Raw genomic sequence first — 27379 nt, forward strand, 5'->3', positions numbered from 1 at the left:
TTTTATGAGATACTATGAGAGATATAGATTAACTGCAATAGAAATAACTATTTTGTGATATGATTTGATAAAAATGTTACTCTTGAATTACTTTATTACTACTTTTTGAATAACACACGGAATCTGAGATAAATCATATAAATTGTTTTCTGTGTGCTTTATCCAGTGTAATTAGAAAAATCTGGCAGCCTCAGAAAACTTTCCAGTCATATTTTAAATAACCCACTTCACTAGTCTGCACTGTTTCTACTTCAGCCATCCAACAATGCTTTTGGGGGGCACGAGGGCTGCCAGCGACATGCCTTAGGAATGAGTAAAGAGCTGAAAAGAATTGCTTATGTTTAAGTATATGAGGAAAAAAAGCTATTTTATAGCATTAATTATTTCTTTCTTTTCTATTTTTTTTATTGTGGTAAAATACACATAACATAAAATTTATCATCTTAACCATTTTAAGTGTAGAGTTCACTGGTATTAAATATATTTACAATGTTGTGCAACCATCACCACCGTCCCCTCCATACCCCTCCATAATTCTTTGTTTAAGTATATGAGGAAAAAAAGCTATTTTATAGCATTAATTATTTCTTTCTTTTCTATTTTTTTATTGTGGTAAAATACACATAACATAAAATTTATCATCTTAACCATTTTAAGTGTAGAGTTCACTGGTATTGAATATATTTACAATGTTGTGCAACCATCACCACCGTCCCCTCCATACCCCTCCATAATTCTTTTCGTCTTGAAAAACTGAAACTCTCTACCTATTAAACAATAACTTCCTATTTCCCCATCCCCAGACCCTGGCAACCTCTATTCTACTTTCTGTCTCTGTGATTTTGAGTACTCTATGGGACCTCACTTAAGTGGAATCATAAAATATTTATCTTTTTTGAGTGGCTTATTTCACTTAGCATAATGTCCTCGAGGTTCATCCGTATTGTGTTATATTGCAGAATTTCCTTTCTTTTTAAGACTGCATAATATTCCATTGTTTGTATATACCACATTTGGCTTATCCATTTAGCACTGATTATTTCTTACCAATGCTCTATTTCATTTGCTCTCACAAATGTCCTGTACTACATTCTTTGACAATAGTAAGGGATGGAAAAGGTAAGATCTTTAAATAAAATGATCAATACTCTTACCTCCTCATTCTTCAATATATCTGTGTTAAGAACATCCCAGACCCATCCAAACACTGTTTCTAAAACCTGGCTTCACCTGGAACAGAAACATGTATAAGAAACAGGAATAACATCAGTTCAAAGGGAAGAAGAATGCTTTCATTAGGTGCTGGGAGGTTTTTGCACCCTGGGCCAATGCACTGTATTAAAGTGCCGCATGGCAGAGGGGCTAACTGTGACAGGGAGGTGAGACAGTAGAATCTGCATGATGTCTCAACCACAGGTGCTTTCTCAGGCAGGTAAATTTTCAGGCGGACTGCTTACGAACTGAGGAGTTGGACATCAATTCTTTTAAACCTATCTTTGCCCATATTCCCTTAAGAAGGCTGTATGTGCCCCTTTGAAGACCACTGCCCTGCAGCTCTTGGCACAGAGGTGACCACTAACTACTCAGTGAGCATTTGCAGAACTGAATGATCCCAGCGGCAACACTGCCTACTCTCTCTCACCCCATGCAGGTATGAGGTGGAGATTAATAGACGCACAGCTGCTGAGAATGAGTTCGTGGTGCTCAAGAAGGTAGGAGGGTGCAGGAAGGGCTGGAAGAAACCTAGAGGGCTTCCTGACCACCTGGCACAGTGATGTTTGTAAGATGAGGAAAGGGACCTGTGGGTCACTCTGTCCCTTAGGCAGGGGTGATTCTAACTTCCCAGGTCGCCCTGCAGGTCCCTTGCCTGCGATGTGTGATGCTCCCAGAATCTGCCAGCTTAGAATGCGGGCACTTTGCTGTACTTCTGGTGCAGCCATCACACTGCGCATTAGTTGGTTTGCTCTCAGGGTTCAGGCCTCCCCCATACAGCATGGAGTGAGGGAAGGAGAGAGAGCTAGGGAGCCAAGGCTCCCTGTGGCAGGGAGGGAGGAGAAGGGAAAGCAGCTGGCCCAACTCATGGCAGCCTGAGGGTCATGTGTTACCCAGGACGTGGATGCCGCCTACATGAACAAGGTTGAGCTGCAGGCCAAGGTGGACTCCTTGACGGACGAGATTAAATTCTTCAAGTGCCTCTATGAAGGGGTAAGGATTCGGCTGACCTCTCTGTGGTCTGCTCCTCTTACAAGTGGCTCTGGCCTTGGGCCGGGTGGTTGTGTCACCAAGGGTTGGGAGGGAGAAGCCTTTCAACTTCGTGCAGCTGACCATCACTGAGGCTCTGCTGGGTGCTGAGCAGTGAACTAGGCTTCGAGGGGACCACAGTGGAGAAGAAGATTCCTGTCCTCCAGGAGCTCACAGCCTGGCAGGAAAAACGACATGCAGATGAGTTTCAGGAGAGCAGAGGAAGGAGTGGTGACTTCTGCCTGGGCCATCAGGGATGGTTCCTGGAGGATGAGGAGGAAGAGGAAGGGTTTCAGTGGTGCTGAGGAGGGTGTGGCGTTCCAGCCTGCAGGAGCAGGAAAAGGGAAGACCAGAATCATGCACTGTGCTGAAGCATGAGGAGTGTGCCTTGTGAGGCTTCCTTCTGCCCTTCGAGGAGGGGTGCCGAGGCCTGGAGAAGGGGAAGGTGGCCAGGACTCCCTAGGGCTTCTGCGTGCCATGCGAAGAGCTCGGACTTGGTTCTGCGGGTGGAGGGTGCCACTGTGGGTTTTTGTGGAAGGGAATGTAGAGGGGTAGTAGCGGTCCTGAGTATGTGGTGGAGGGGGCGTCCCACCATTTGAAGCTGAAAGCCCAAGGTGTTCATTCTCATGCCTGGCAGGCAGTAGTGCTGAGGCAGAGTTCAAACATGGAGGAAGGGCAGAAAGGGGCAGTGAGGGATCTGTCCAGGGAGGACCAGGAGAAGTGGTTCCCACATGGACCCCCTAACTGGCTCCCCTCTCCCACTGTCCCCCAGGAGATTGCTCAGATCCAGTCCCACATCAGCGACACATCTGTCATCCTGTCTATGGACAACAACCGGGACCTGGACCTGGACAGCATCATTGATGAGGTCCGTGCCCAGTACGAGGAGATCGCCCTGAAGAGCAAGGCTGAAGCTGAGGACCTGTACCAGAGCAAGGTGAGCTGGGGGCCAGGTGTGCCGAGACCCCGTGCATATGTGTGTGTGTGCAGGCATGCACATGCGTGCATGTATGCATGCATGTGTATCTGGGCTCAGCAGAAACCTCTTTGTCTTGGAATTGGGCCTTGTGGAAATGCCCCTGCATGGTCCAGGGAGATCAACCACAGTCTTGGCATATATGTTGGGGATATATATGGGGCTTAGCCCTTCCCCTGCCATGGTCCCTTGGATGATAGCTGAGGCCACACCAGCTATAATCCTAAGACTTTGACATAATTTCTGTGGGTAATCTACATACTTTGGCTTTTCTCCTTGTTTCCAACTTTGGCAAAATAAGAACAGGAAATTCAGACTTCACCCGGGATCCCATGGAGCAGGACCCTTCCTGTCCAGAAGGAGAGGGTGTTCCTTTCCCTTCCTTCTTCTCAGTCCTTTCTTCTCTCTCTACTCCCTCCCTCCTTCACTGGTGCCTACACTGCTTGAATAATGAAAACAGCACGTGGTCATTCTCCTTGTGCTGAACACCCTCAAGTAGGTGAATTCTCAGCTGTCCTGTGCTCCCCTTCTCTTGTCACCCAATCTTAGATCCAGGAGCTACAGGTGATGGCAGGCCAGCATGGGGATGACCTCAAACTCACCAAGGCTGAGATCTCGGAGCTCAACCGGCTGATCCAGAGGATCCGCTCAGAGATAGGGAATGTGAAGAAGCAGGTGGGTTCTATGAAATGAACCAGCTAATGGGGTTTATTGAGCACCCATCTGAACAAAACAGAATATGGAAAAAGGATAAGGCATGGTCCCCTCCTTAGAGTGTTTATAATTCATCAGGAGAGAATGATCAGAACACATGGAAGGGCAAAGTCTTCTACACATTGCAGCATGCTCTGTAAGTGCTTAGGAACCTGGAGGGGCTAAAGGTGAATGAGGACCAAGGGCAGCTTTCTGCAGGAAGTGGGATTACCCTGGGGGGAGGAGGCAAAGAGGAGAGGGGAAGAAGTCCATGTGAAGGGGCCAGCAGGAGCAATGGCTTGGGTAAGGCTGTGCATGGCACCTGTGCAGGGAGCAGTGCTGCCTGCCCGGAGCAGAAGGTCTGCAGTGCCGGGGGTAGCAGGAAGCAGAAGAGGCCACTGGGCAGGAGGGGTGGATCATGGGCAGCCTTCGAAGCCAGGCAGTGGGGTTTAGACCTGATGCAGTAAGTAAAGGGGAGCTGTTTGCAGGTTTCACGTGATGATTCCTTGTTGGAGGAAGGAGAATCCGGCAGTGTAGGCACCAGAGAAGGAGGGAGGGAAGAAACAGAGAGGAAGGGAGATCAGTGAAAGAGAACAGAGGAAAGCAACTGGATTCAGGTGACAGTCTGTTGCCATCCCCTGAATGGTGGAGAAGGAGCAGTCCCCTGCCCTAGACTGGGCTCCGGGCCCTGCACTCTTCAGCACGTGCGTACCTTCCTGTGGCTGTGCTATGCTGTGGGAGGGACACACCTGTCGCTCTGGAGCAAGCACACCCATGATTTTCCCAATGTGTGCAGAGGCCAGGACAAGGACTTAAGGCTCTCAGCTTCCTGGGCAAGTCAAGTTGCCCCATCTCTGTGCCCTGCCCTGCGACCCCGCCCCCTTGCTCTGTGCGCATGCGCGCATGCACACGCCCACGAGCGTGCGCGCACACACACACACACACACACACACACACACACACACACACACAACTCCTCTGTGCAGTGGGCTCATGGCAGTGGGAACAAGAAAGACCAGCATTAAAGAAGAACTTACGGTGTTTTTGTTTAATCAAGATCTGTGTAGGGCCGGCCCGGTGGCACACTGCTACAGTGCGCCACTTGGGAAGCGCGGCGGCGCTCCCGCCGAGGGTTCGGATCCCACATACAGACCGGTCCCCACTCACTGGCTGAGCGAGGTGCAGGGAGCAAAGCCGACGGTTGCGATCCCGTTGCCCGTCCCGGGCCGGTACGGGCGTGACACTGAGGGTTGCGATCCGTTGCCGGTCATGAAAAAAAACAAAAAACAAACAAACAAACAAAAAAAAACTGCTATAATGAGCTTATAATGTATAAAATGTAACATGTATGACAATTTATATGAATAGGGCTATATTAGAATGCTTTTGTATACTGTTGAAATTAGTCCTCTCTTGTCAGGCCTAATCCTCATCTCCCCCTGAACTATGTGACAATTAATCTACTTTATGTCTCTATAGGTTTGCCTAGTCAACATTAATTGAATCATACAATACATGGTCCTTTTCCTTGGCTTTGTTCATTTAGAATAATGTTTTCATGGTTCTTTAAATCACTTTGGTACTTTTGACATACTTATTAAATATATTGAGGGCCGGCCCGGTGGCGCACTCGGGAGAGTGCAGCGCTCGGGAACATGGCGGTGCTCCTGCCGAGGGTTCGGATCCTATATAGAGACCGGTCCGCTCACTGGTTGAGCGCGGTGTGGGCGCGACACCAGCGACCACAGGCAGGCAAGCACAGCCCATACAGCTCCCTCAAGTGAGTCACCTGTGAGCTGGCCAAACCTGTTAGTTATGCAAAAGTGTCTTTTAGGCCTGTTGCCTTTCAGCATGATTCTCTGTGTGATTTTGGGAGCCAGACTCTAAGTGTGGCAGGTTTATTAGACAGACATTTTATTAATAGGAACTTTATTGGCCCCCATTTTTACTTCACTATTTACAGGATCTCCTAAGACAAGCAGAGCTGAATTAAGTCTCGCTACCCAGAAACTTTTTTCAGGGTTGGCATTAGAATCTCACACATCATATTTCAGAGCAGGAGGGGAGGGCAGGTACCTCATGCCCAGGTAGCCCATGCTGGCAATGCCCCTCCCCTCCCTTCTCCCAGGTGAAGACTTTCTGCTGTCAGGTGCTGAGGCATGAGCTGGAGTGAACTGTGCCTGGAGTCAGGGGAAGGACAGATTCACCTCTAGTGATGTCCAAAGTTGGCCAAACCAGGAGGACCTCAAAGCATTTACTGTCAGTCAGGACCACACGAGGGAAAGTTGTCTGAGGAGGATCTCAAAACGGGGCTCTGACTTGAAGTGCTGAATCCATTTGCTCCTCAGTGCTCCAACCTAGAGACGGCCATTGCCGATGCTGAGCAGCGGGGCGACTGTGCCCTGAAGGATGCCCGGGCCAAACTGGACGAGCTGGAGGGCGCCCTGCACCAGGCCAAGGAGGAGCTGGCCCGTATGCTGCGCGACTACCAGGAGCTGATGAGCGTGAAGCTGGCCCTTGACATGGAGATCGCCACCTACCGCAAGCTGCTGGAGGGAGAGGAGTGCAGGTGAGGTGCCAGACACCTTTTGTCTGGGCCAGTTTTTTCTCTGTGTTAGATGAGCGTGAAGCTGGCCCTTGACATGGAGATCGCCACCTACCGCAAGCTGCTGGAAGGAGAGGAGTGCAGGTGAGGTGCCAGACACCTTTTGTCTGGGCCAGTTTTTTCTCTGTGTTAGCAGGAAGCCTGAAGACAAGCAGTTTGGTTCTGTTCAGGTCCCACTGAAGTTAAACCGTCCGGCAAATGGGCTTGCCAAGTGGTAGGGAAGGCCGGAGGTAGACAGCAAGAACGACCAAGTTGTAAAAATCCCAAAGAGGTGGTGGAACAGGAAGTAGTAAAGCCAGCAACGTTTGAGACAGAGCATCCCCGGGCCCTTTGCAGTGCTTTCTTGCAGGTGGGCGGTGGAGGGGCAAGATGGCCTCAAGAGTCATCCAAGTTCAAGGGGTTCAGTGTGGCCGTGAGTTCATTCTTCTTAATTGTCTAAGACCAATGGCATAACTAGAGGGAAGCGGAGGCATAATCGTCCCCCCCACAGTAATCCCGGAGCCTCTTCGGTGGAGAGCTGACTCCTCGCAGCAGGTTTCACATCAGTTCTTCATTTCTTGAGAGGTCCCGCTGGGAAGTCCCGAAGTCTGCTGGATGGGGTCGGAGGGGCACGTTCTGAGAGGAGAGGCTTGTTCACAGAGGTGACTGCCTGCATAGATGGGGCAGTTGCTCATGGAGGATTTACCTGGTTTTCTTCTCCTTCTTCAGGATGTCTGGTGAATATCCAAACTCCGTGAGCATCTGTGAGTACCTGCAGATCTTGGTTCTGCCCTTGGCCACCTTCCCAGAAGTCTAAGATCCTCTAACTCCATGATACATAAGAGAGATCAGAATCAGAGAAGGTTCAGGGGAGACTTAAAGACAGAAAGAGGGAGCTGGATTTAGTAACCAAGGGGAGGCAGTAGGTGGAGAATAACGATATCATGAAATACGAAAGTACAAGCTGTAGAAAGATCAAACAATTCCAACAGTGCATAATCCAACAGTTTGTTGTAAGTATGATGCTTAATGGCTACGTTCTTTTTCTATTGAAGCCAGACCAAAAGCAAGGCCCTGGATTGCAGTAAGAGGGATAAGGGGGGCCCAAAGTGCTGAATGATGACAAAAGACAGCTGACATGACTTCCTCCAGGTTTGAAAGCTGGAAAGAGCAGGGCAGCAGCTGTGTTGCTGAGAGGCGGGGGGACTCCCCACAGTCTTTCTTCACCAGCAGCATCAGAAGGCCTTCCTGTCTTTCCTCATTTGGCCCTACTCAGGGGGAGCCTCACTAATAGGGCCCCACCTGGTAAGAGCTTACAGCCTGATATTGACAGATTGGCACAGACAAATAGGAAAAGGTCAGATATATGGAGCTAAGTACATAAAAATGAAGCCATATACGATTGGTGCTGACCAAAATCTCTTAGTAATTTAAAAGACACAACAGAGAAAATCTATGTCAACATGAAGCTCCCATGGGGAGAAAGCTAAGAAAGAGACTTGGAATGCCCCAGGGAGGGCTGTGACGCAGTGCTTAGGGCTGACTGGGGCTGGGGTCTCCTCTCACCCACTGCAGCTGTCATCAGCAGCACCAATGCTGGGGCAGGAGGGGCTGGCTTCAGTGTGGGCTTTGGCGCTTTGAGCAGTTACAGCTACAAACCTGCAGCGGGAGACGTCAAGACCAAAGGCAGCTGTGGCAGCGAGTTCAAGGATCCCCTAGCCAAAACCTTGGGCAGCAGCTGTGCGGCCAAAAAGGCCTCCAGATGACAGGCGGTCAGCTCTGAACAGAAGGCTTCAGATCCCACGTGTCTCCTCCTTCTCCTCCTCCCCGCGTCCCCTCTCCAAGTCAAGAAGTGCTTTGTCTGTAACCCTAATCCTAGTCTCATCTCCTCCCCCTATTGTCCTCAGTGGGGCGACACCCTGATGCAGGAAGTCCAGTCATGGGCTCTCCTGAGACCTCCTTTTTGGTCACCTTTATTGGGTCACTGCCCCAAAGGCAGAGATGACATCCACGTGCAGGATGTTCTGTAGTACCAGCCGTGAGCTCCTCTGCCCCCAGGCCTCTCTTGGGCCTTCAGTGCCAGTGGCTCTCTTTGTCCTCTGATTGGGATTGTGTCCAGTTCTCAGCTTCTCCTGCAATAAATGATCATTGTCATCTGATTCTCAGTGTCGGATCTGTTGCCCAGGATGTTGACATCTGTGTTGCCCTGATCTGACTCTTGCTTCCCTCTGGGTCCCCGGCCTCATGTGGGTCTCTGCCATCTGGTCCGAGCCAGGTAGGCTGTGGGTGACAGACAATCCTGGGAAACAAATGAGATTTATTACTGCTGCTGATGCTGGCAGGCTCAGCTCTTCGTGTGCATGGTGTACCTATTCCACACAGTGGCCCTGAGAGACATGTCGGGGCTGTCAGACATTAGAGCTTCGGCAGGGCACCTCACACAGGTTCTCAAAGGTACCCACAGTGTCCCATGCCCTCTGCCTGCTGTTGCTGGGGTGGTCATTCCTCCTTTTCCCTGACTTCCTTGCTCTCCTGCCACCCACTCCCCAGTCCTTCTCCCCGACAATGGCCCTGCTTTCCTCTTTTAGCCAATTTCTTTTTCACCCTAAAGTGGCAGGCCTGTATACATATGCTTATGGATGTGTGTGTCTATTGTGTATATAAAATAGTGGCTCCTCTGAGAAATATTTAGTGAGCCAGGCACTGGTCAGGCACTGGGGATACCAGAATAAACAAAACAGGCACAGACCCTGATCTCATAGAGCTTACAGCATAGTGGGGAGAGAAGGAAGCAACTAGCAAAGCAATATATAAGACGATATCAGGCAGAGTTAACTGCTAGGAAGAAAAACTAAGTGGCGTAAGAAGCTGAGAGATTCAAGGGTGCTCTTTTAGGGGTGTGTGTGTGTGTGTTTCTGCGTGAATGTCTGTTCTTGGGGTCAGTTAGCACAGCTGACTTGGGCAAAATCCTAAAGGGCGAGACTATCTTTCAAGTATGAGCCTCATGTGAAGGGAATTCAGGGTGCCCAGGATCCTGTCTCCTCCCACATCATGCCCACCCTTACACGTCAGCCTTTCCCTGAACAGGCCTGACTTTGCAAATATGATTTTCTCAACCTTGGGTTTCCATTCCCCATTTATCAGCTGGCTTATCCTTCGTGGCCTAGCTGAGATGCCACCTCCAGTATTAAGGTAGTGTCTGGTCCCTCCAAGTAGAATCCATTAAGTCATTAAGCATTAAATGAGAAGTGATATTACAGCTGCCAGCCCAACAACTTCCCCCCTACCCCCCCCATTCTATAGGTGAGCAAACTGAGGCCCAGTGGCTCAGTGGTCTACTCAGGTTCACAGCACTGGTAAGCAGCAGGGTCTGGATGGTGGCTCCCATACCCAAGCACTGTCCCCAAACCTGTTACAGTTGGTGCTTACTTTCTTGGTATCATGTAAGCTGCTCACACGTCTGTCTCCTCCCTCCACCCCCTCACATCCTCTTGTTCTGGGGTCACAGTCAGCACTCAATATACATTTGCCACAGGAATGCATGGCTAGTCCAGCGTACCTTCACTGGGGAAAAAGAGCTCAATGCACACAAACGTGTCTTAATGACTTGGCATGCAAATGATGAAACACGTTTGTATTAATACATTTGTGTTTTTTTTTTTGACCGATAAGGGGATTGCAACCCTCGGCACGGTGTGGTCAGCGCCATGCTCAGCCAGCAAGCGCACCGGCCATCCCTATCTAGGATCCGAACCCGCGGCCTCGGCACTACCAGCACCACACTCTCCCGAGTGAGCCACTGGGCTGGCCCAATACATTTGTGTTTTATATGCATTTGTGTGCATGCAGTTTATATCGTTTATTGCTCAAACTGGGATGCTTTTGTTACAGACAAGTGATAAACTGGATCCTTGGACAACAGGCAAAGCCAGGACTGTCAGGAAAACGGTCCCCATATGTCTCGCATTCTGGCTGAAGAGTCATATACCTGGCTTCAAATTCTGGCTCTTCTAATTACCATTTGTGGCCTAGTGCAAGATCCTGCCCTTGTAAAGTAGGATTAATACAAGCTGGCCTTTATTGAGTGCTCTCTATCTGCCAGGAACTGTTCTCAGCACTAGCTCTTCTAAGCACTTCATGTCTGGCAACTCAATGAATTCTCCCAACAACCAGATATGTATTATTCCTATAAGGTGCTATTATTATAATGTTCATTTTACTCATGAAGTTATTGAGGCTTGGAGGGGTTAAATAACTCACCAAATGTCACACGGTTAATAACTGGCAGAGTTGAGAGTTGAACCCCAGCCCAATTCTGAAGTCTATGCTTTCAGTTTAGACACCTGTCAGAGAACTCACCTCAGCAGAGACCCAAGGATATGAAAAGAGATAATGGAAGTAAAATACTGCCTGGAATACAGTCTGCAGCCAATATATGTCCACTGTTATTATTATAATTGTTATTCATGAGTGTTTGTGGGACCTCCTGTGTTTGCTGGCTGTGCATTGGCTCATGTCCGAGGGTTGTGGATCAGCATCAGGACTGTGCCCAGACACCTAGCGAGATGGGCTGAGTGAGGGGCGGAGGACGCTCGGTCTGTTCACTGAAGCACATTCCCATCCAATCACCATCTATTTATTTCCAAGCAAGGGAAAAAACAGAACTCGATGCCTCTATTTCATGCACACACTGACCTCTGCCTGCGGCCTCAGATACTGCACCTTCCATTCTTGCAGCCCTGGAGGACTCTTCCTGCAAAGGAGAGGGCGTGGGGTGATCTAGACAGGTTCTGTGCGCCCCGCGGAGCTGCCAGCTGGAGGAGATGCTGTTTCACTCTCTGGCGTGCCCAGGCTGGCCCCAGCCTCCGTGCTGCCTGGGCCCCAGCTCCTGCCTCCTCTCCCTCTCCTCTCTGACCTCTCCTCTCACAGGAGGGAGGAAACAGCTGACGCTTCCACTGCCTGAACCTCCTCACCTCTAGCTATAGAACTGGGGCCTTCACACCGCTCTCCCTCAACAGGTGCCTGACAATGTCGTGCTGATACAGAGATTCTGGGAGTGAGCGCCCCCATGACTCAGTGGCATCCCCCCTCCCAAGCCCTGCCTGCATCGTGTGCAAACCCCTGCCCTAGCTGCAAGGGGGAGCCCTCTGAGAACTCTTTCTCTCTCATGCAGTAGATGGTCCAGGCATGGAGGAACAGCCAGGGGGCTACAGAGGAAGGAGGGCATCAGAGCTGATACAGACAATCTGGGAAGAATTCCTAGAGGAGGTGAAAGCAACATAAATTGTTGGAGATAGGCAGCTTCTTAAAGACTTTTTCAGTCCCTTTTGGCAGCTGCTCAGGTTTGAGCTGCCCTTTGCCTGCTTCTTCCAGTTTCCCTTCCAGGGGCTCTGCCACTTTTGCCCCCTTCGGGGTGACAACTGCACGAAAGATGGTCATTCTGTAGCATCCCTCAGTCCTTACATTTATGTTTGGCAAATGCTTTCAGGACCACCAGAGATGTGGAGGGTTTCTCCTCCCCTGCAAACCACCTTCCGTCACTTTGTCCTCCTGCTTCCGTGGTGAGTCATCTACACCACATTTCTGCTTAGATGCAGACCCCTGATAGGAGGTTTTTCGCCTAAATCTCTCCTTCTTGCTTCCAATTCACCATCCCCAGGAGGGCTGAGCTATTCATTTTAGACCCAGATCTCGGGGATTCCACATTCTTCTTACTGGAACTCCAGATGCAGCACAAAGTTCTAGATTAAAGCTGCTCCCAGCTCAGGGTCTGAACCATGGTGTGGTGGATCCAGGGCTGGAAGGGATCTAGAAGTCATCCAGCATGTAAGGACATACACTCTGCAGTCAGCCAGGTGTGAATCTGCATCCTTTTGTTGGTTTGTTTCTTTTGCTACTTATAACTGCAGCTTGGGCAACTCGGTCTCCCTGCTCTTTTATTTCCTCATTTGTAAAGTGGGAAAAATAAGATAATTTACCTCATAGGGTTGGTGTGAGGATGAAATGAGTCAAAATGTGCAAAGAGCTCAGCACAGTGACCAGTGCACAGACAGGCCTGGACAAATGCTCGCTCCACGTTTCACCTGAAGTGCACCTGCCGGCTGGCTTCCTGCTCCATCCTACTCCCGTCACACTCTCCTCAGCCCTCCCGGCCACGTCCATTTCCAGGAGGTTCTCTCCTGTGGCTGCGGGTTCCCCTGGGCCTTTTCCTTGGCTCCCTATGATGACAGGCAGCCCCACCCTTGCTCCTTACTGCCCCTCCGTTCCTTTTACCCTAGCTGGGACCGGTGTGCCCCAGTCCCTCCACTTGCTGGTTCTGGCTTCCAGACTGCTTGCTCCCTGGCATGTGTCCTTCTCCCCCACTCTCTGATCTGGATCCCGGCTCATTTCACAGCCTGCTTCCTCGACCCACAGCTGACTCAGTGGGGCCCATGGCACTGGGGAGATGGGGACTGATCTGACCTCCTGGCATCAATGTCTCCTGCCTCCTTCTGTGCAGGGGGTTGAGGAGTGGGATGGTGGTGGTAGAACTTTTCCAGGGGGCTCAGCTGTGGTCTCAGCTCCAAATGGGGCAGCTCACGCTCTGACCCTGAGTCTCAGGTGCCAGCGTCAAGCACCCCCAAGCTTCCCTGTCCAAGTCTCTAATTCCATGGCAGATTTGTCTCCTTGAGGTGGGTGCTTAGGGTCCCCTACCCCACAGCAGTGAGGAAGCTCACTATATCCAGCAGGCCACCTATTCCTTCCATCCCAGCTGGGGCTGCATGAAAATGTCTCCCATGGAACTCTGGAAGGCTCAGGTCACCCCTTTTTTCAGCCTTGGGGTTCACCTTCAGTTCTCTCCATGCTTTTAAACCCTCCCTTTAGTACCAACGTATCCACTCCCTTGACCCAGCCTTTTCTAGCTCCTTTTTCCTAAAGCACCCACTTCCTTATAAGTTATATAAGAAATAATTTATATTTCTTTCTTGATGTCCTACTTTTCTGTTTTTTCTCTGAATTCTCACATTGTCTGTGGTTATCCAGGCCCCTTGGTGCTTCTGCCCTGCCCGAGTATTTCTCCCCTTCTCCTGTCCCCTTCCTAAAACCTTTCCCCAGGGCCCAGCAGGCTCAGTTATAATGGGGCACAGGGAAAGGGCCTGGCCCTCCCCAACACCTGAGGCAGAGGCACCCCCAGGCCTGGCCCACCACCCCAGCATCTCCCCAGGGTCAGGGTGGAGATGGGCTTCTCCTTCCTGTTTGGATAGGATGATGGAGATAGAGAGCCTGTCATTAGTGATGAAGCGGCTTAATTACAGCCTGCTGCGCAGCCCAGCTTGTTTACTTTGCCAATGGGCAGAGGAAGAGGCGGATCAAGCATCGAACTTCACAGTCACAATTAAAAGATTAAGGCATTTCCCCCAGCTTCTCTGTTCTCTTTCAAAAAAGAATCATGCATTAAAGGGGCTTGGGGGTCAGAAAATACCTTACAAACTTTTTCCAGAAGTGGCTGGGGGTGGCGGGGGTCTGTGATCAGGAGATGGGTGAAATAATGCCCGAACAGGGGCCTGGTGGTATTTTGAAATGAGCAAATGGGAGAAAACGCGTTCTTCCCAGGACAAGCCGGCACTTGTCCTGACATACCTGTGTGCGTTCGAGCTAAGAGAAAAGCTCCCCGTGATGACTAGGTAGGTGGTGGGTGGAGCTGTCAAGCATCCAGAGAGCTTTTCTTCTAAACAAGAGGAGAGAAAGAGGACTAAAAAGTGCCTGATCTATAGTAAAGGGCTAGGGGCCTGGGCAGTCATAAAAGCCTTAGGAGCCAGAGTAGTAAGAGAGAGAAATGAGCAGGAGGAGCTGGGTGGGATACAACCCAGGATGTGAGGAAGGCAAAGGATGCTCAGGCCAGAACAAAACCTAATCTGCAGATCACTGAGCAGAGGGCAGGGCACAGTTCCAGGTGGACAGAGCCCTGGGGCTACTGGTGAGATGGCAGCTGGGGGTTCAGCAAAAGACCCAGGGGACTGGAAGACTGAGTTGGGGCAGCCCTGGAGAAGTAGGCAAGCAGTCTGGGGAGCAGGAGACTCTGATGGCCCTCCCTTGTGCAGGAGAGAGAATTCTGATCAAAGGCTGCAGCTCACCCAGACAGCATGAGCCTGTCCTTGAGATTTAGGCAAGCTTCCCAGGGCTGCCCTGGAGGGAAAGGTAGGTTGTGCCCAGCACTAGGGCACAGTGAGGGGGCAAATGGGGTCTGAATCTAGCCATGCACCCTGGTAAAGGGCTGCATCTGCCCAGAGGAAGGGGCATCTTTTACTAATTGGCATAAAGGCACTGTATGGGCCCAGCAAACACTCAGTTTCTCTCTCGAGGTGGGAAGAGTGGGACATGCCCCTCCTGAGCTGGGCTGCAGCAGAGAGGAGGAAGGAGATGCTGAAGAGGAAGCAGGGAATGCTCTAGACTCAGAGGAGGGTGTTTGCAGAAAGTCACTCCCCCATATTTATCCAGAGGAGTGCCGGTAGAAAGTTCTATGAGACTCTCAGTGATATGGGAACCACACCAGGTTTCAGGTCACTAAACACCCTCTGCTAAGTTTTTAGTCAATAGAGGCTTACTGCACAATGTCTTCTACACTAATGTGGCACCAAGAAATGGGAATTTTGACCATGTTGACTGCCCGTGTGTGATCTCACTCAGCAATTCCTGTAATGGAGTAGCCATTCAGTAAGTGTGAGTGGACTTAAATCTAAATGGATGGCATCTGGCCACCTGTTTTCTTAATAATGTGAGGAATTCATGTTAACACGAGTGAGTGTGTGTGGAGGGAGGGGAACTAGTAGGGATGAAGACAGACCAGTGAATTGCTTCAGTATTTAAGTTTTACAGACTTGGGGAGATGGGACTTCCATGATCTCCACAAGCTACTGGTGAGTCTTGTACTCCGCACTCTGCAGTATGGTGGGTGGTGTTTAGGTGACCAACCGTCCAGGTTTTCCCAGAACTGTCCAAGTTGTAACGTCCTGGAAACCCCTCAGCCTCGGGCAAACTGGAATGGTTGGTTACCCTACAAAATAGTATTTAGATGCTCCCAGTCGTATTGTCCGGGGTGCTTCCTCTCGTCTTCCATGGCCAGAGGTGCCCCTCCCCCTTCTTACTAACACAGGACTCCCTGCTCCACTCTCTGCACAGCCTCTGCCACTCCACCCCAGCTCTGTGTCTAGAGCCCCCATTGCAGCAATGGGCTCTGCCCCACTTCTCTGGTGCAAATCCCATCTGCCCTCAGACTTGCTACTCCAGGAACCAGAGAATTGTACGTCAGGAAGGTGAAGAGTTTTGGGAGGGGGCATGGGGAGAGTGGGAGGAAAAGGAAATGGGAGGACTGGAAGGAAAGCAGACGAACTCCATTGTTTTAGCCAGCTAGCTTTGGACTAGGATGGGAAAACAGGCTCCTTTCAAACTGGTTCAGACAGGCAGAGGGTGTTAGGTTTCCACACTGAGCTCATCTTCAAAGGGAAATCAGAGCTTTTTTTTTTTTCTTCCAGTTCTAAGGGGCTGTGGTTTATCCCCGAGTCTTGTTACCCTAAAGTTAACTCAAAAATCCTTCAAGCTTCTTCCTCTCTCCATTAATGACCTTGGTTTACAGAATTGGGTTCCTTTGACAGCTGTTCTATGCCCAGGGGCAGTCAAAGGCCAAAGGGCTAGAGAAAAATGTTCTTCCTCATGCATCCTCAAACCAAGCAGATGTGACCGTGGTTATGTCCACTTGGGATTATTCATGGCATTGCATTCTATTTACCTCCCCTGTGACGTGCTTTGCAGAATGGGGATTCTTACCCTCCAGGAATATTCTAAACCAAGATAGTGGGAGATTGTGGCACAATGGACTCAGCTCCCTTGGGGCTCCCTGGGGTACCTGTATCCCCCACAGTTCATGAGCCACACAGGCCCTATTTTTTAACCTGAAGCACTGGCTCTGTGAAGTTTCTTCCCCTTAGGACTTTTGCATGATTCCACACCATCTGCAGGGAGGGGGGAACTGTGTAGGTCTGCTCCTCCATCCTGTCTTTCTCTCCACCTCTACTCGCCAAGTCAGACCCTCCCCTACAGTCCGTCTGAGCTTCTCACTGTCCCAGGGAGGCACTGTGCGCCTGCCTGATCTGGCCTACCTTCCAGTTCCCAAACCCCACCCCAGAGAGCAAAACCTCTGTTTTATTCTTTTTTTTTAAATTTAATTTTATTTATTTTTATTCAAGTCAGGAGAAAACTTAGGGTAGACAAAAAGTAGATTTTCTTGTGCTTTTTTCTTCTTCTTTTTCTTTTTTTAATCAGAATATCAATAACAGCTTGTTTGCATTTCTCATTTAAGCACAAAATCCAATACAGGCATGTAGGATTAAAACTATAGCAAGAACAATAGCAAAACAACTGTTGTGAGTTTATATTTTGTCTCTTCCAGTGAGGAAAGAGAGCGTCTTAGACATTTCCACAGAGCTGTATGCACAGTAGGTGCTCAATTTAATACTTACTGAATGAAACAACCTCTTGAGGCCTTGGGACACTCATTAGTCCAATGGACTCAAGACCAGGGTGTGGAGTGTGATGACTAGTTAAAGGTAGCCAACACGGTGAAGGTGGGACCTGTCGGAGATCCTCCTGTGAAGGCCGAAGACAATTCTCCTGCAATTAAATTCCCCAGGAATCAGTTGGGAGGAGCACCTTTGTGTGGTCATGATCACAACACTGTTGTCAGGAAATTCCCCTCTGCCTCCACCTCTTTCTTCTCTGTCACAAGCACCACCACCATCATCACCATCACCATCATTAGGCTCTTACAGACCAGCCTCCAGCACAGAGAGGAAATTCCCCTCTGCCTCCACCTCTTTCTTCTCTGTCACAAGCACCACCACCACCACCACCATCATCACCATCACCATCATTAGGCTCTTACAGACCAGCCTCCAGCACAGAGCCTAGCACAGAGCAGGCGCTCAGTAAATTCTTTCGGAATGAACAAAAAGGGTACTGGGACCCCTAGCCCTAGTCCTGACCCTCCCCAGCCCATCTCTTCTGAGCACGGATGGGCTCAGTTCATTCTGCAGCATTTTCATGGGTACCTGAAAATCTGCTTTTTGTTTACCCTAAGTCTCGAAGATCCAGCCTTGTGCCTTTCCTGCTTTACAAATGCTCTTTTGTTGAGGTCCCCGGTAACAGGTCCAGCCCTCCTGTCAGACTGGGGCTCACACTCAGCCAGGCAGGAGGTGCAAGCTTGGCCCAGGAGACTCGGATAACCAGAACCACGTTTATTTCCCCTTTGGAGTCCCACAGTGAAGGGCTACTGGGGATTCTAGAATAAAATAGCCCCTCATGAAAGCAAGTCCTTTCCTGTCCTCTGCCCATCCCTATTTTGGGGGACTTTCTCTCTGAATGCTGAGTGATGGCCACCTGGAGCAACCACCTAACGCAAGCTCCCAGTCAGTGGCCTCCTCCCCTTCTCCTCATCTCATACGTGTCTCAAAACCATAAAGACACGAGCACGAGGAGCAGTCTTTGAACACGGCAGACAGTCTCTGCATCTTTGCCCCTAACTTTCGTCTCTGTCACATAGCAGGAAGTAGGGAACGTGGACTCTAGATAACCAGAACCACGTTTATTTCCCCTTTGGAGTCCCACAGTGAAGGGCTACTGGGGATTCTAGAATAAAATAGCCCCTCATGAAAGCAATTCCTTTCCTGTCCTCTGCCCATCCCTATTTTGGGGGACTTTCTCTCTGAATGCTGAGTGATGGCCACCTGGAGCAACCACCTAACGCAAGCTCCCAGTCAGTGGCCTCTTCCCCTTCTCCTCATCTCATACGTGTCTCAAAACCATAAAGACACGAGCACGAGGAGCAGTCTTTGAACACGGCAGACAGTCCCTGCATCTTTGCCCCTAACTTTCGTCTCTGTCACATAGCAGGAAGTAGGGAACGTGGACTCTGAAACTACATGCACTTGAATTCCAGTCCCGGCTCTGACTTACTAGTTGAGTGACCTCGGGCAGGGCAGGTTCTTTCACGTTTCTAAACCTCCGTTTCTTCAAGCATAAATGAAGTTAGCGATGTGAGGTTTAAGTTAGATCTCCTGAGTGGCGCTGGGCACACTGCCTGGCCCAGGCCAAGGGAACAGTGAGCCCTAACTCATTCTGTTATGACAGTCTGCTGGAGATATAAGCCCAGCCTCTGGAGGTTTCTAAAACCCAAACAAAATTAGCCATGCCTCCTCAGCGCACCTCTGGTCCATTGTTCATAAACCTGGAGATTTGGCCCTGGATTAAGCTCTTTGTGTAGGTTCCTGTCGTTGGTCTGTAGGCTCCTTAGGGGCTGGGGCCATATACGGGTCATCCCCGGGTAAAGGGACTTATACCATTTGTTGACATTCACATACCAGCACAGAAGGGAGGCAAACCCAGGGTCTGCTGCACAGGTAGCATGCCAGTTAACTTTCTGTGTGCTGCTGCCCTTGCAATCTGGCTTAGAAACCACAAGCAGCCATGTCTATTATACCCTCCCATGCCCTACTACCAGGCCCTGCCAGGAAGGCTGGGAGACAGGGGTCCCTGGAGAAGGAGCTTCTACCACTGCCTCTGGGGCTGCGAGGAAAACCCTCTCTCTGTGAGGGGGACTGTCCTCTGCAGCAGTGGTCCAGGCCCAGCTCCCTTGCTCCTCCCCGGCCCTCCCCAGCAGCGGAATAAGTTGTCTATTTCCTCTGACTGGTCTGAATGGGGTGGGTAGGCCTCCCAATTTGGTTATAGGAAGTGGTCAGAGTCCTGCATTAGAGCAGCTACCAGACCTAGTTTTGAAATAATTTTTAACACTCCACTCTACAAGGATTACCTGAGCTATAAAGGACTGATCCTTCCATTTCCAAAATTCAGTGGCTCACTGAAGTGATCTGGGTTTCTGAAAGATAGGTGGATAAATCTCTAGCTCTTTAAAGACCATGAAGGGCTAATAGAATCAGCAGTATTCAGAGGGAAGGGCTCATGGCACGGAAGAAGCACTTAGCTAAGACATAAGGAAGAACAGCTCCTGGGACCAGAGTCAGGAATAGAAGGTGGCTGTGAAATCTCGGGTAGCACCTTGGGAAAGAAGTGATGGGTTTCTGAAAGATAGCTGGATGAATCTCTAGCTCTTTAAAGACCACGAAGGGCTAATAGAATCAGCAGTATTCAGAGGGAAGGGCTCATGGCACGGAAGAAGCACTTAGCTGAGACATAAGGAAGAACAGCTCCTGGGACCAGAGTCAGGAATAGAAGGTGGCTGTGAAATCTCCTTCAGTGAGTGCTCAGTGATTGGTTGTTCAGAAGGCTATGGAATGAGCATTCGCATGGGATGCCAAGGGTAGAGGGTCAGGATTTGAGCAAAATGACTCTACAAAACTCTGTTTAACCTTGGGAGTCAATGGTGGATGTCCTGGAGCATGGTAGCATCCATGGGGGTCAAGGTGTCTGTTGATGTGGGTTCCAGGTACGGTTCCTGGAGCAGCAGAACCAGGTGCTGGAGACCAAGTGGGAGCTGCTGCAGGAGCTGGACCTGAACAACTGCAAGAAGAACCTGGAGCCCATCTTTGAGGGCTATACCAGCAACCTGCGGAAGCAGCTGGAGACGCTGTCTGGGGACAGGGTGAGGCTGGACTCAGAGTTGAGGAGCATGCGGGACCTGGTGGAGGACTACAAGAAGAGGTGAGCAGGCCCCACCACAGGTCCACAGGTCACATTCCCAGTGGTGATGGGCTCACCTGATCTCCATGCCATTTTCTTTTTAGGAGGGGAGGAACTCATATCTCCTTCTCTGGTCATGGGGAAAGGGCCTCTTTGATGAGAACTTCCTCCCTGGTTGATAGAAGGGAGTTCCTATACTCACTGACCCATGGGACGGTTCAGTTGCTGGCTTGGGGAGCCCAATAGGCCCCTGGGTATTTTCCTCAGATGTGTGTGAGGTAACCCGGGGGCATCCTACTCCCACCACTAGCCTCTTGGCTCTCCCCCCGGGACCTCCTGCTGGGGACTCTGCTTGCCCAGCCAGTGGGAAGAGTTTACTTGGCCAAGGGGACTGAGGCCTCTGCCATCTTCTCTTCCTGCCCACAGATATGAGGTAGAGATTAACCAGCGCACAGCCGCCGAGAATGAGTTTGTGGTGCTCAAGAAGGTAAGGGAGAGAAGAGCCTAGGGACGTTTGTCTCTGTCACACCCCATCCTCAGCAACTCAGGACTCAGGACTTCAGCCTGGGCCACCTGTGGAGGGGACTGGTGCCTGAATGAAAGTGGAATCATAGTCCCGGCCTCCCGTGCGTTGGAGAGGAAGGACAGACACTCAGGGCATGGAGAGACAAACAGGAGAGAATTCTGGTCCGGGAACTAGGCAATTGCTCGGTCTACCTGTGTGACTTGATGAATCTCAGTGCCTCTCTGGGCTTTGCTTTCTCCAGGTGTAGCAGAGGAAGAGCAGACCCCTGTTCTCCTTGCCCTGTTCTCAAAGACTCAGTGCGTCCACAGAAAAGTGATATTGAGTGACTTTATTCATTGATATGCTTCCTTCTGTAGGCAAAACAATAGGGAATCAGATGGCTTTGGGGTAAGGGGCAGGGTGGCTGGTGGAATAAGGTTGTGCTGACCAGTGGCTTTGGGTGCCTCTTGGCAGGATACAGATGTAGCCTACACAGTCAAGGTGGAGCTTCAGGCCAAAGTGGACTCTCTGGACAAAGACATCAAGTTCCTCAAGTGTCTGTACGATGCGGTAAGGACTCTCCTATTCCCCCAACCCTCATCCCACCTCTTTCCAGCTTTGGGCTCCACATGACTCTTCCAGGGAGATGTCAATAGGAGGCATTTAGAATAAACATAATGAATGATGTTTGGATGGAAAAATGCAAAACCTTGCTCTAGGAGACCATGGAAGTGCGGGATATTTGTCCTTGAAGACTGTACACACAGGAGAGAGCTGATCTTGGTCACGATAGTGGCCTTGATTACAGATGGGAAAAAATGGTCCCATGAGGTCCTACTAAAGCACAGATTCTTGGATTCTGTGACACTGCAGGAAGTGCATCCTTTCACCTGGCGTGCATGTCTCTGCTGCCTGCTGCAGATGTGTGGAGCTTCCTGTTGCTGTGAGCTGCTCTCCCTCAACTCTGCAGACACTTCTCCAGAGGGCATGTCTTCCCTCCACTTTTGCCCTGTGGATTCTAGTGACCCATTCTGCCAAGGACCACAGGCCCAGAGGACTGTGGGGCAGAGGAGGGATGACAGGGGGACCCTGACTCTATCCTCATCTTTCAACTCAGGAGATTGCCCAGATCCAGACTCACGCCAGTGAGACTTCTGTCATCCTGTCCATGGACAACAACCGGGACCTGGACCTTGACAGCATCATTGCTGAGGTCCGTGCCCATTATGAGGAAGTCACCCTGAAAAGCAAGGCTGAGGCCGAGGCCCTGTACCAGAGCAAGGTGGGCACTGGGTGGGTCCCCATCCTATACTGGCCCCACCTCCACCAGTGAATGGGAGGGACACATTTGTAGGCGTGCTCAATGAAGGAATGCTGATACCCAACAGTTAAATTACATTCTACCCAAAAGGAATCCTCAGCAGAGACTGTTATCAAAGATAAATCATAAAACTAATATGGATGGACATATTCAACAGAGAGGGACAGACAGTCCTCTGGTGGAGGAAAGAAGCAGACGTTCCCATGAAAAACAAATGCATTTACAGGAATTGGGGCATGCTGCCACAGGGGGAAAGAGAGTCACAAATATGGAGAAGAGTAGCTATGGGGTAGGGTGGGTGGGGAGTGAGAGAAAGGCATGCCTGGGCTCTTTTCTGATCAGCATGGGAAGACTTCCAAAAGGAAGTGGAATTCCAGGAGTATTATGAGTAATGGAGTTCTGCTTTGGAGTAAAACCCTTTGGGGCTGTCAGAGAGAAAGCCCTTCACCTGGGCACTCTCCCGGCCCCCAGCCCCAGTGCTCCTTTCCACAGCAAGGATGGCAGGCATGGCTCATCCTCACTCTGTCTCCACCTGTCCCTTCTTCCCTATCCATGGCCATTTTCTCTTCCCTAGAGGACTGGGCACAGGGAGGGGGAAAGATCTGAGCCACAGGTCTTGAGCTGGCACCCACCAATCCTGCCTATAACCCACCACTCCCAAGGATACAAGGGACCTTCAGGGTCCCTCCCCTCTGACCCAGTTACTAAGAAAGTGCTACAGGAGACTGTAAGTCTCATGACAGCAGGGACCTCTCCTACCGTGCTTCTGCTGTATCCCCAGCAGCTGTGGCAGAACTGGGCCTCTAACTATGCCACTATAAATATGTGTTAAATGAATGAAGGAGAAGGTCAGAGCTCTTCTTCCATTTAGGAAGTGCTTCTTACATCTAGGAAGGAATGTGAACTGCATCTTTCCTTTATTCAGCCCAGAAAAGCAGGCAGGCCATGTGATGAGAAAGGAGCATAGGCTCTGCAGATAGGTTCTGCTTAGAGAAGGGGGTGGACTTCTTGGTCAGAACCACCACCAAAGAGCTGGAAGGATGCCCAGGTCCTGGCTCTGTCACCTCTGCTCGAGTTGCCCCTGGTTGGCTGCCGTGATTGCACAGGACCCTTCCCCTACCTTGTCTCATCACCAACTTCCTATCTCTGGGAAACCAGATCCAGGAGCTGCAGCTGGCAGCCGGCCAGCACGGTGATGACCTCAAACACACCAAAAACGAGATTTCAGAGCTGAACCGGCTCATCCAGAGGATCCGGTGTGAGGTTGCCAACGTGAGGAAGCAGGTGGGCAGCAACCTTGCGAATGCCGAGGCTCAGTTTCATCCTTGGTGACGGAGAAAGTGGGGCCCACCCTTTAGGGAAAAGCAAAGCTCCCCTGCCTGGGCTCAGGATGTTGGCCATCCACAGTCCCTCTTTCCCACCCTGCTTCAGTACCCCTGCCATCAGAGTGGCACCCTGCTCAGAACTGGGAGGAGCCTCGAACCTATTTCTCTGACTCCCCCACTTTACAGACAAGGCAACTGGGCTGGAGAGGGGAAGTGACTTGTCCAGGGTACCCAGATGGTGATTACCGATGCCAGTGTTAGAGTCAAGGTTTCTTCTTTCCCAGACTTTTTCTATGTCCAACAAAACTGCCCCATTTCCCCTTCAGGTGTGCCCCAGTGAGGGCAGGCCCCGTGCCTCCACCTCCCACTGGACATGGAACACTTGCGGGGTGTGTGTGTCAGGGACCTCTGTGGCCACCTTAGGTTTCTGCCCTCAAAGGGGTCATGGTCCTGCTCTCCCCTGCCCTGTGCCATGGTACCATTTCCATTTCACCTGAGGGATTTGGTTTCAGCTGCAGGAAATCTTAAACACTGTGTCAGTGGGGAGATGATTTTAGACGTAGGGGGATTCCTCCCGTGACTTCCCAAAGAACCGGGTCAACTCTGCTAGTGATAGAATCACCAAACTGCAAAATCAGAGCCTGTCCTCCTCTCTGCACTCCCACAACCCTGCATGCAACATGGAGAAGAGGGACAGCTTTGAGTCTGCATTAGGCTGACTCACAGCCTTTATGAGGACCGTTCCTCCCTCTCTCAGTACTTAGCATCCCAATACCCCCTGATGTTCATTAGAGTCCAGTTGCTGAGGTTGTGGCTATAATTTAGTCTTAATCTGCTATTCTAAGGGAAAGTCCCTCACCCGTTCAGGCCAGCTGTGGGAGCACTTAGACAGACCTACCCTGTAGGGTGCTGGGAGAGTCCAGGAACACTCATTCTTGGTGCTAGCAGGTAGGAAGGATCCCTGTGGGGCCCTTGGCAAGCTCTCTGATCCTTAAGAGCATCCTGGCTGGAGTCTCAGGTGTGATATTCCTGGACCCAGTGTAGTTTGAACCTTTAGCCATTGGTGGCCCCCAGCCCCAGGCACTAGACAACTTTGCAAACACTGACATTTCTTCCTGCACTTCTGAAATGTGACTGCTCCGTAGCTTCCTGTGACAACTCCTTTAAATATCCACCCGCAACAGGAAATAGGAGAGACCCAGGTTCTGGTGTTGGCTCTGCGGCTCTTGGGCCTCATCTGTAAAATGAGGGAGTCCTGCTATTTAACTTGGATGATCTAAAATGTATTTTAAAATTTATTTTATGTCCTGACTATCTCCCTGTTCCTTGCCCCTCAGTGTGCCAACCTGGAGACGGCCATCGCTGACGCCGAGCAGCGGGGGGACAATGCCCTGAAGGACGCCCGGGCCAAACTGGACGAGCTGGAGGGCGCCCTGCACCAGGCCAAGGAGGAGCTGGCCCGGATGCTGCGCGACTACCAGGAGCTCCTGAGCCTGAAGCTGGCCCTGGACATGGAGATCGCCACCTACCGCAAGCTGCTGGAGGGAGAGGAGTGCAGGTGAGTGGGGGCGGGCAGGGAAACATCATGGTGCCAAGAAGGAGGGACTGTGTCTCCGCCAGGCTGAAGGGCCATGTGGGAGCTGGAAGGTAAGGAACAACAGAGCTGGCGACAGCACGAGCAAGGGAGGTGGGGGTTTGGTGAGCTCGGCGGCAACTTCCTGCAAGGGGGTGTCAGATGTGCTCCAGGAAGCCCGAGTGACTGTATGGTGCTGTGAAAAGAGCCAGTGGGTCAGAGAAACCCGGGTTCAGCCACTGGCTTTGCCATGTACTTGCCGTATGGTCCTGGTTAATCATTTAGTGTCCTCATTTTCTCATCTGTAACATGGGCATTGATAGAAGGATGAATTAAAATGATATACATACCGAACGAAGCAAGAGCCCAGTACGTCCTAGCGTCATCCAGACATTTCCCTGGGGCTTTACCCTTCTCTAACTTTCTGCGTTGCAGGATGTCTGGTGAGAACCCCTCCTCTGTGAGCATATGTGAGTACCCTGGAGAGCTGGGATGGGCAGGGAAAACCGGGGGCCCTGGGACAGTGATACCACCTCCACTGCTTGTTTCACCTCTTCCAGAAGTTTCTGCTCCTGTCTTGTGAAGCTTCTCTGGCTTCAAAGAAAACCTATTCCCCTTTTGTCCAATGGACACAGTGACTGAAATCATGCCCATCTTTTTCCTTTCTGTCTCTCCCCCGGGGCACGTCATCTAGAAGATGGGTTTGGAATGTGGACTTCCTAGAATCTCCAGGAGGGCAGGGACCATGTGTACCCTACGTGGTCCCCACCTCACACAATGTCTGGCACATAACAGGGTCTCAATTCATCTTTGTTGTGGTTCTTGACTGCTGAGGGCGGTTGTGGGGATTAGAGAGGGTGTCGCAGGTAGAGGAAGTTCTCAGGGACAGCAGCCACTTGCTGGCTGACACCTGCTCCCTTCCCCTGCTCTTGCCCTTCCTCCTCAGCCGTCATCAGCAGCAGCAGCAGCTACGGCTACCACCCCAGCTCTGTGAGTGCTGACCTCGGGGCTGGCGGTGTGGCAGGCAGCTCTGGCAGCTCCCGAAGTGGGCAGACCAGGACCAAAGGGGCACGCGTGGGAGACCTCAAGGACTCCCAGGGCAAGGGTGCCCCAGTCAGCACCTCAGCCAGGAAAGCCACACGATAAGCCCACAGCCCAACTCACCTCAGCATCCGAAGAAGAAGTGCCTTCACTGCCACCCAAAGATATCTGCCACCACCAAATCCTCGATCGCTGAGTTTTAGGACTGTCTGTGGGACACTTGACTGTCCACATCATGGCTTATCTTACTTTCAAGTTCTGGTTGATGCCGTCACCTCCCTGGCTCCAGTGGGTGCCATGTGGACCTCACGACTTCTCGTTTTCCTTGCTGCCTTCAGCTGGCAGGAGGCTTTGGAGGCACGAGCCATAATCACCTTCCTGGCCCTAAGGAAGCTGTGATCATCCTAGAGAGAGAAGAAGGGAGGTGAGGGGAGGGGGATAGTTTTGTTTTGCACTTAGGCCAAGTCAGTAGTTGTCTGAGAGGTTGCCAGGGTGGCAGGGTAAACGGGGAGACCCACGGCCGGGAGGTGAGAAGTTAGCCAGCCTTTACCTGCCCCACCAGAAAAGTCTTTGCAGGATGACTCCATTATAAAGGAGAGAGCACGTACATTCTCATGCCACCAGCTGCACCCATATTCACAAAGCCATGTGAAGGAGAATTGGGCATTTTCTGCCACCTGGAGTCACTCGCCCACCCCCTTTATTATCAGTTATAGCTACTACCATTTGTCAGGTTCCTTCTACGTGCCAGCAACCCAACACACATCACCTCTAATCCTCACTCAGTCCCGTAAGGAAGACACACTCAGCATCCTTGGGCAGACAATGAGCCTGACCCTCTGAAAAGCTGCACCACCTACATGCCAACATCAGGCCTGGCTGACTCAGGGTCCTGTCCTTTCTGTGGCATGTCACTGCCTCTGTAACAAAGAGAATGTCAAATTCATGGTTCTTTTTGATGGTGCCTTTTGTCAGGACTGTGGGTATGTGATTTGTCTTCAGTCCTGTCTCTGGGGCTGTGTCCTCTGATTGCTTCTGATTCTCAATTCCTGTTTTCACGAGCTGAGTTCAGTGAATGGAGCTTGATCTGCTGTGTCTGAGCGGTACCACTCAGCCCAGAACTCGTGGCTCATGGTGCAAATATTCCTAAGAATGGCAGCACCTAGTCCCTCCTTTGCTTCAGTTAAGGACTCTGAATTTCTGCTGTACATTCAATAAACTGCCCTTGAGTGATGTCAGAGTGCACTCCTGTCAGTCTGTCAACCTCTCCAAATGGCCCACCCCACTAACAACAGTGTGCTCCACCCACATGTGTGTACAGCCTTCCTAGGAAGCTGGGGCCAACCCAGAGGAGGCTGCTCAGGAGGTGATCTCAGGATGCTGGGAAAGACACACTTGCAAAGCCACACACTAGTACAAAATCCAGGAAGGGCAGCCTAGTGTGGCAATGCT

At 50.9% G+C, this 27379-nt stretch overlaps 2 protein-coding genes across 2 annotated transcripts in view; both read left to right on the forward strand.

The window, feature by feature from the left end:
- KRT72 (keratin 72) overlaps positions 1-8653 on the forward strand; it is a 15936-nt gene extending 7283 nt beyond the window's left edge. Inside the window, exons 3-9 of the mRNA XM_008590290.1 lie at positions 1652-1712; positions 2110-2205; positions 3014-3178; positions 3767-3892; positions 6259-6479; positions 7224-7258; positions 8070-8653. Of these exons, the coding sequence (XP_008588512.1) occupies positions 1652-1712; positions 2110-2205; positions 3014-3178; positions 3767-3892; positions 6259-6479; positions 7224-7258; positions 8070-8260 (895 nt within the window). The 3' untranslated portion in view covers positions 8261-8653. The remainder of the gene's footprint in view (positions 1-1651; positions 1713-2109; positions 2206-3013; positions 3179-3766; positions 3893-6258; positions 6480-7223; positions 7259-8069) is intronic.
- A 201-nt stretch (positions 8654-8854) lies between these two features.
- On the forward strand, positions 8855-26032 carry LOC103605676 (keratin, type II cytoskeletal 74-like). The gene is made up of 11 exons (XM_008590296.1): positions 8855-8948; positions 9798-9850; positions 19969-20183; positions 20589-20649; positions 21142-21237; positions 21785-21949; positions 23147-23272; positions 23598-23639; positions 24651-24871; positions 25322-25356; positions 25833-26032. The coding sequence occupies exons 1-11, from the start codon at positions 8855-8857 to the stop codon at positions 26030-26032; spliced, it is 1308 nt and encodes a 435-aa protein (XP_008588518.1).
- The last annotated feature ends 1347 nt before the right edge of the window (positions 26033-27379 follow it).

Source organism: Galeopterus variegatus, unplaced genomic scaffold (assembly GCF_000696425.1).
Source record: "Galeopterus variegatus unplaced genomic scaffold, G_variegatus-3.0.2 Scaffold5981, whole genome shotgun sequence".
Taxonomy (NCBI): domain Eukaryota; kingdom Metazoa; phylum Chordata; class Mammalia; order Dermoptera; family Cynocephalidae; genus Galeopterus; species Galeopterus variegatus.

Coding starts and splice junctions, on each gene's coding strand:
- LOC103605676 (XM_008590296.1), top strand. CDS start 8,855: ATGGTGTACCTATTCCACACAGTGGCCCTGAGAGACATGTCGGGGCTG. Junction 9,851..19,968: donor TACTCAGGTTCACAGCACTG/GTAAGCAGCAGG, acceptor TGTGGGTTCCAG/GTACGGTTCCTGGAGCAGCA. Junction 24,872..25,321: donor CTGGAGGGAGAGGAGTGCAG/GTGAGTGGGGGC, acceptor TCTGCGTTGCAG/GATGTCTGGTGAGAACCCCT.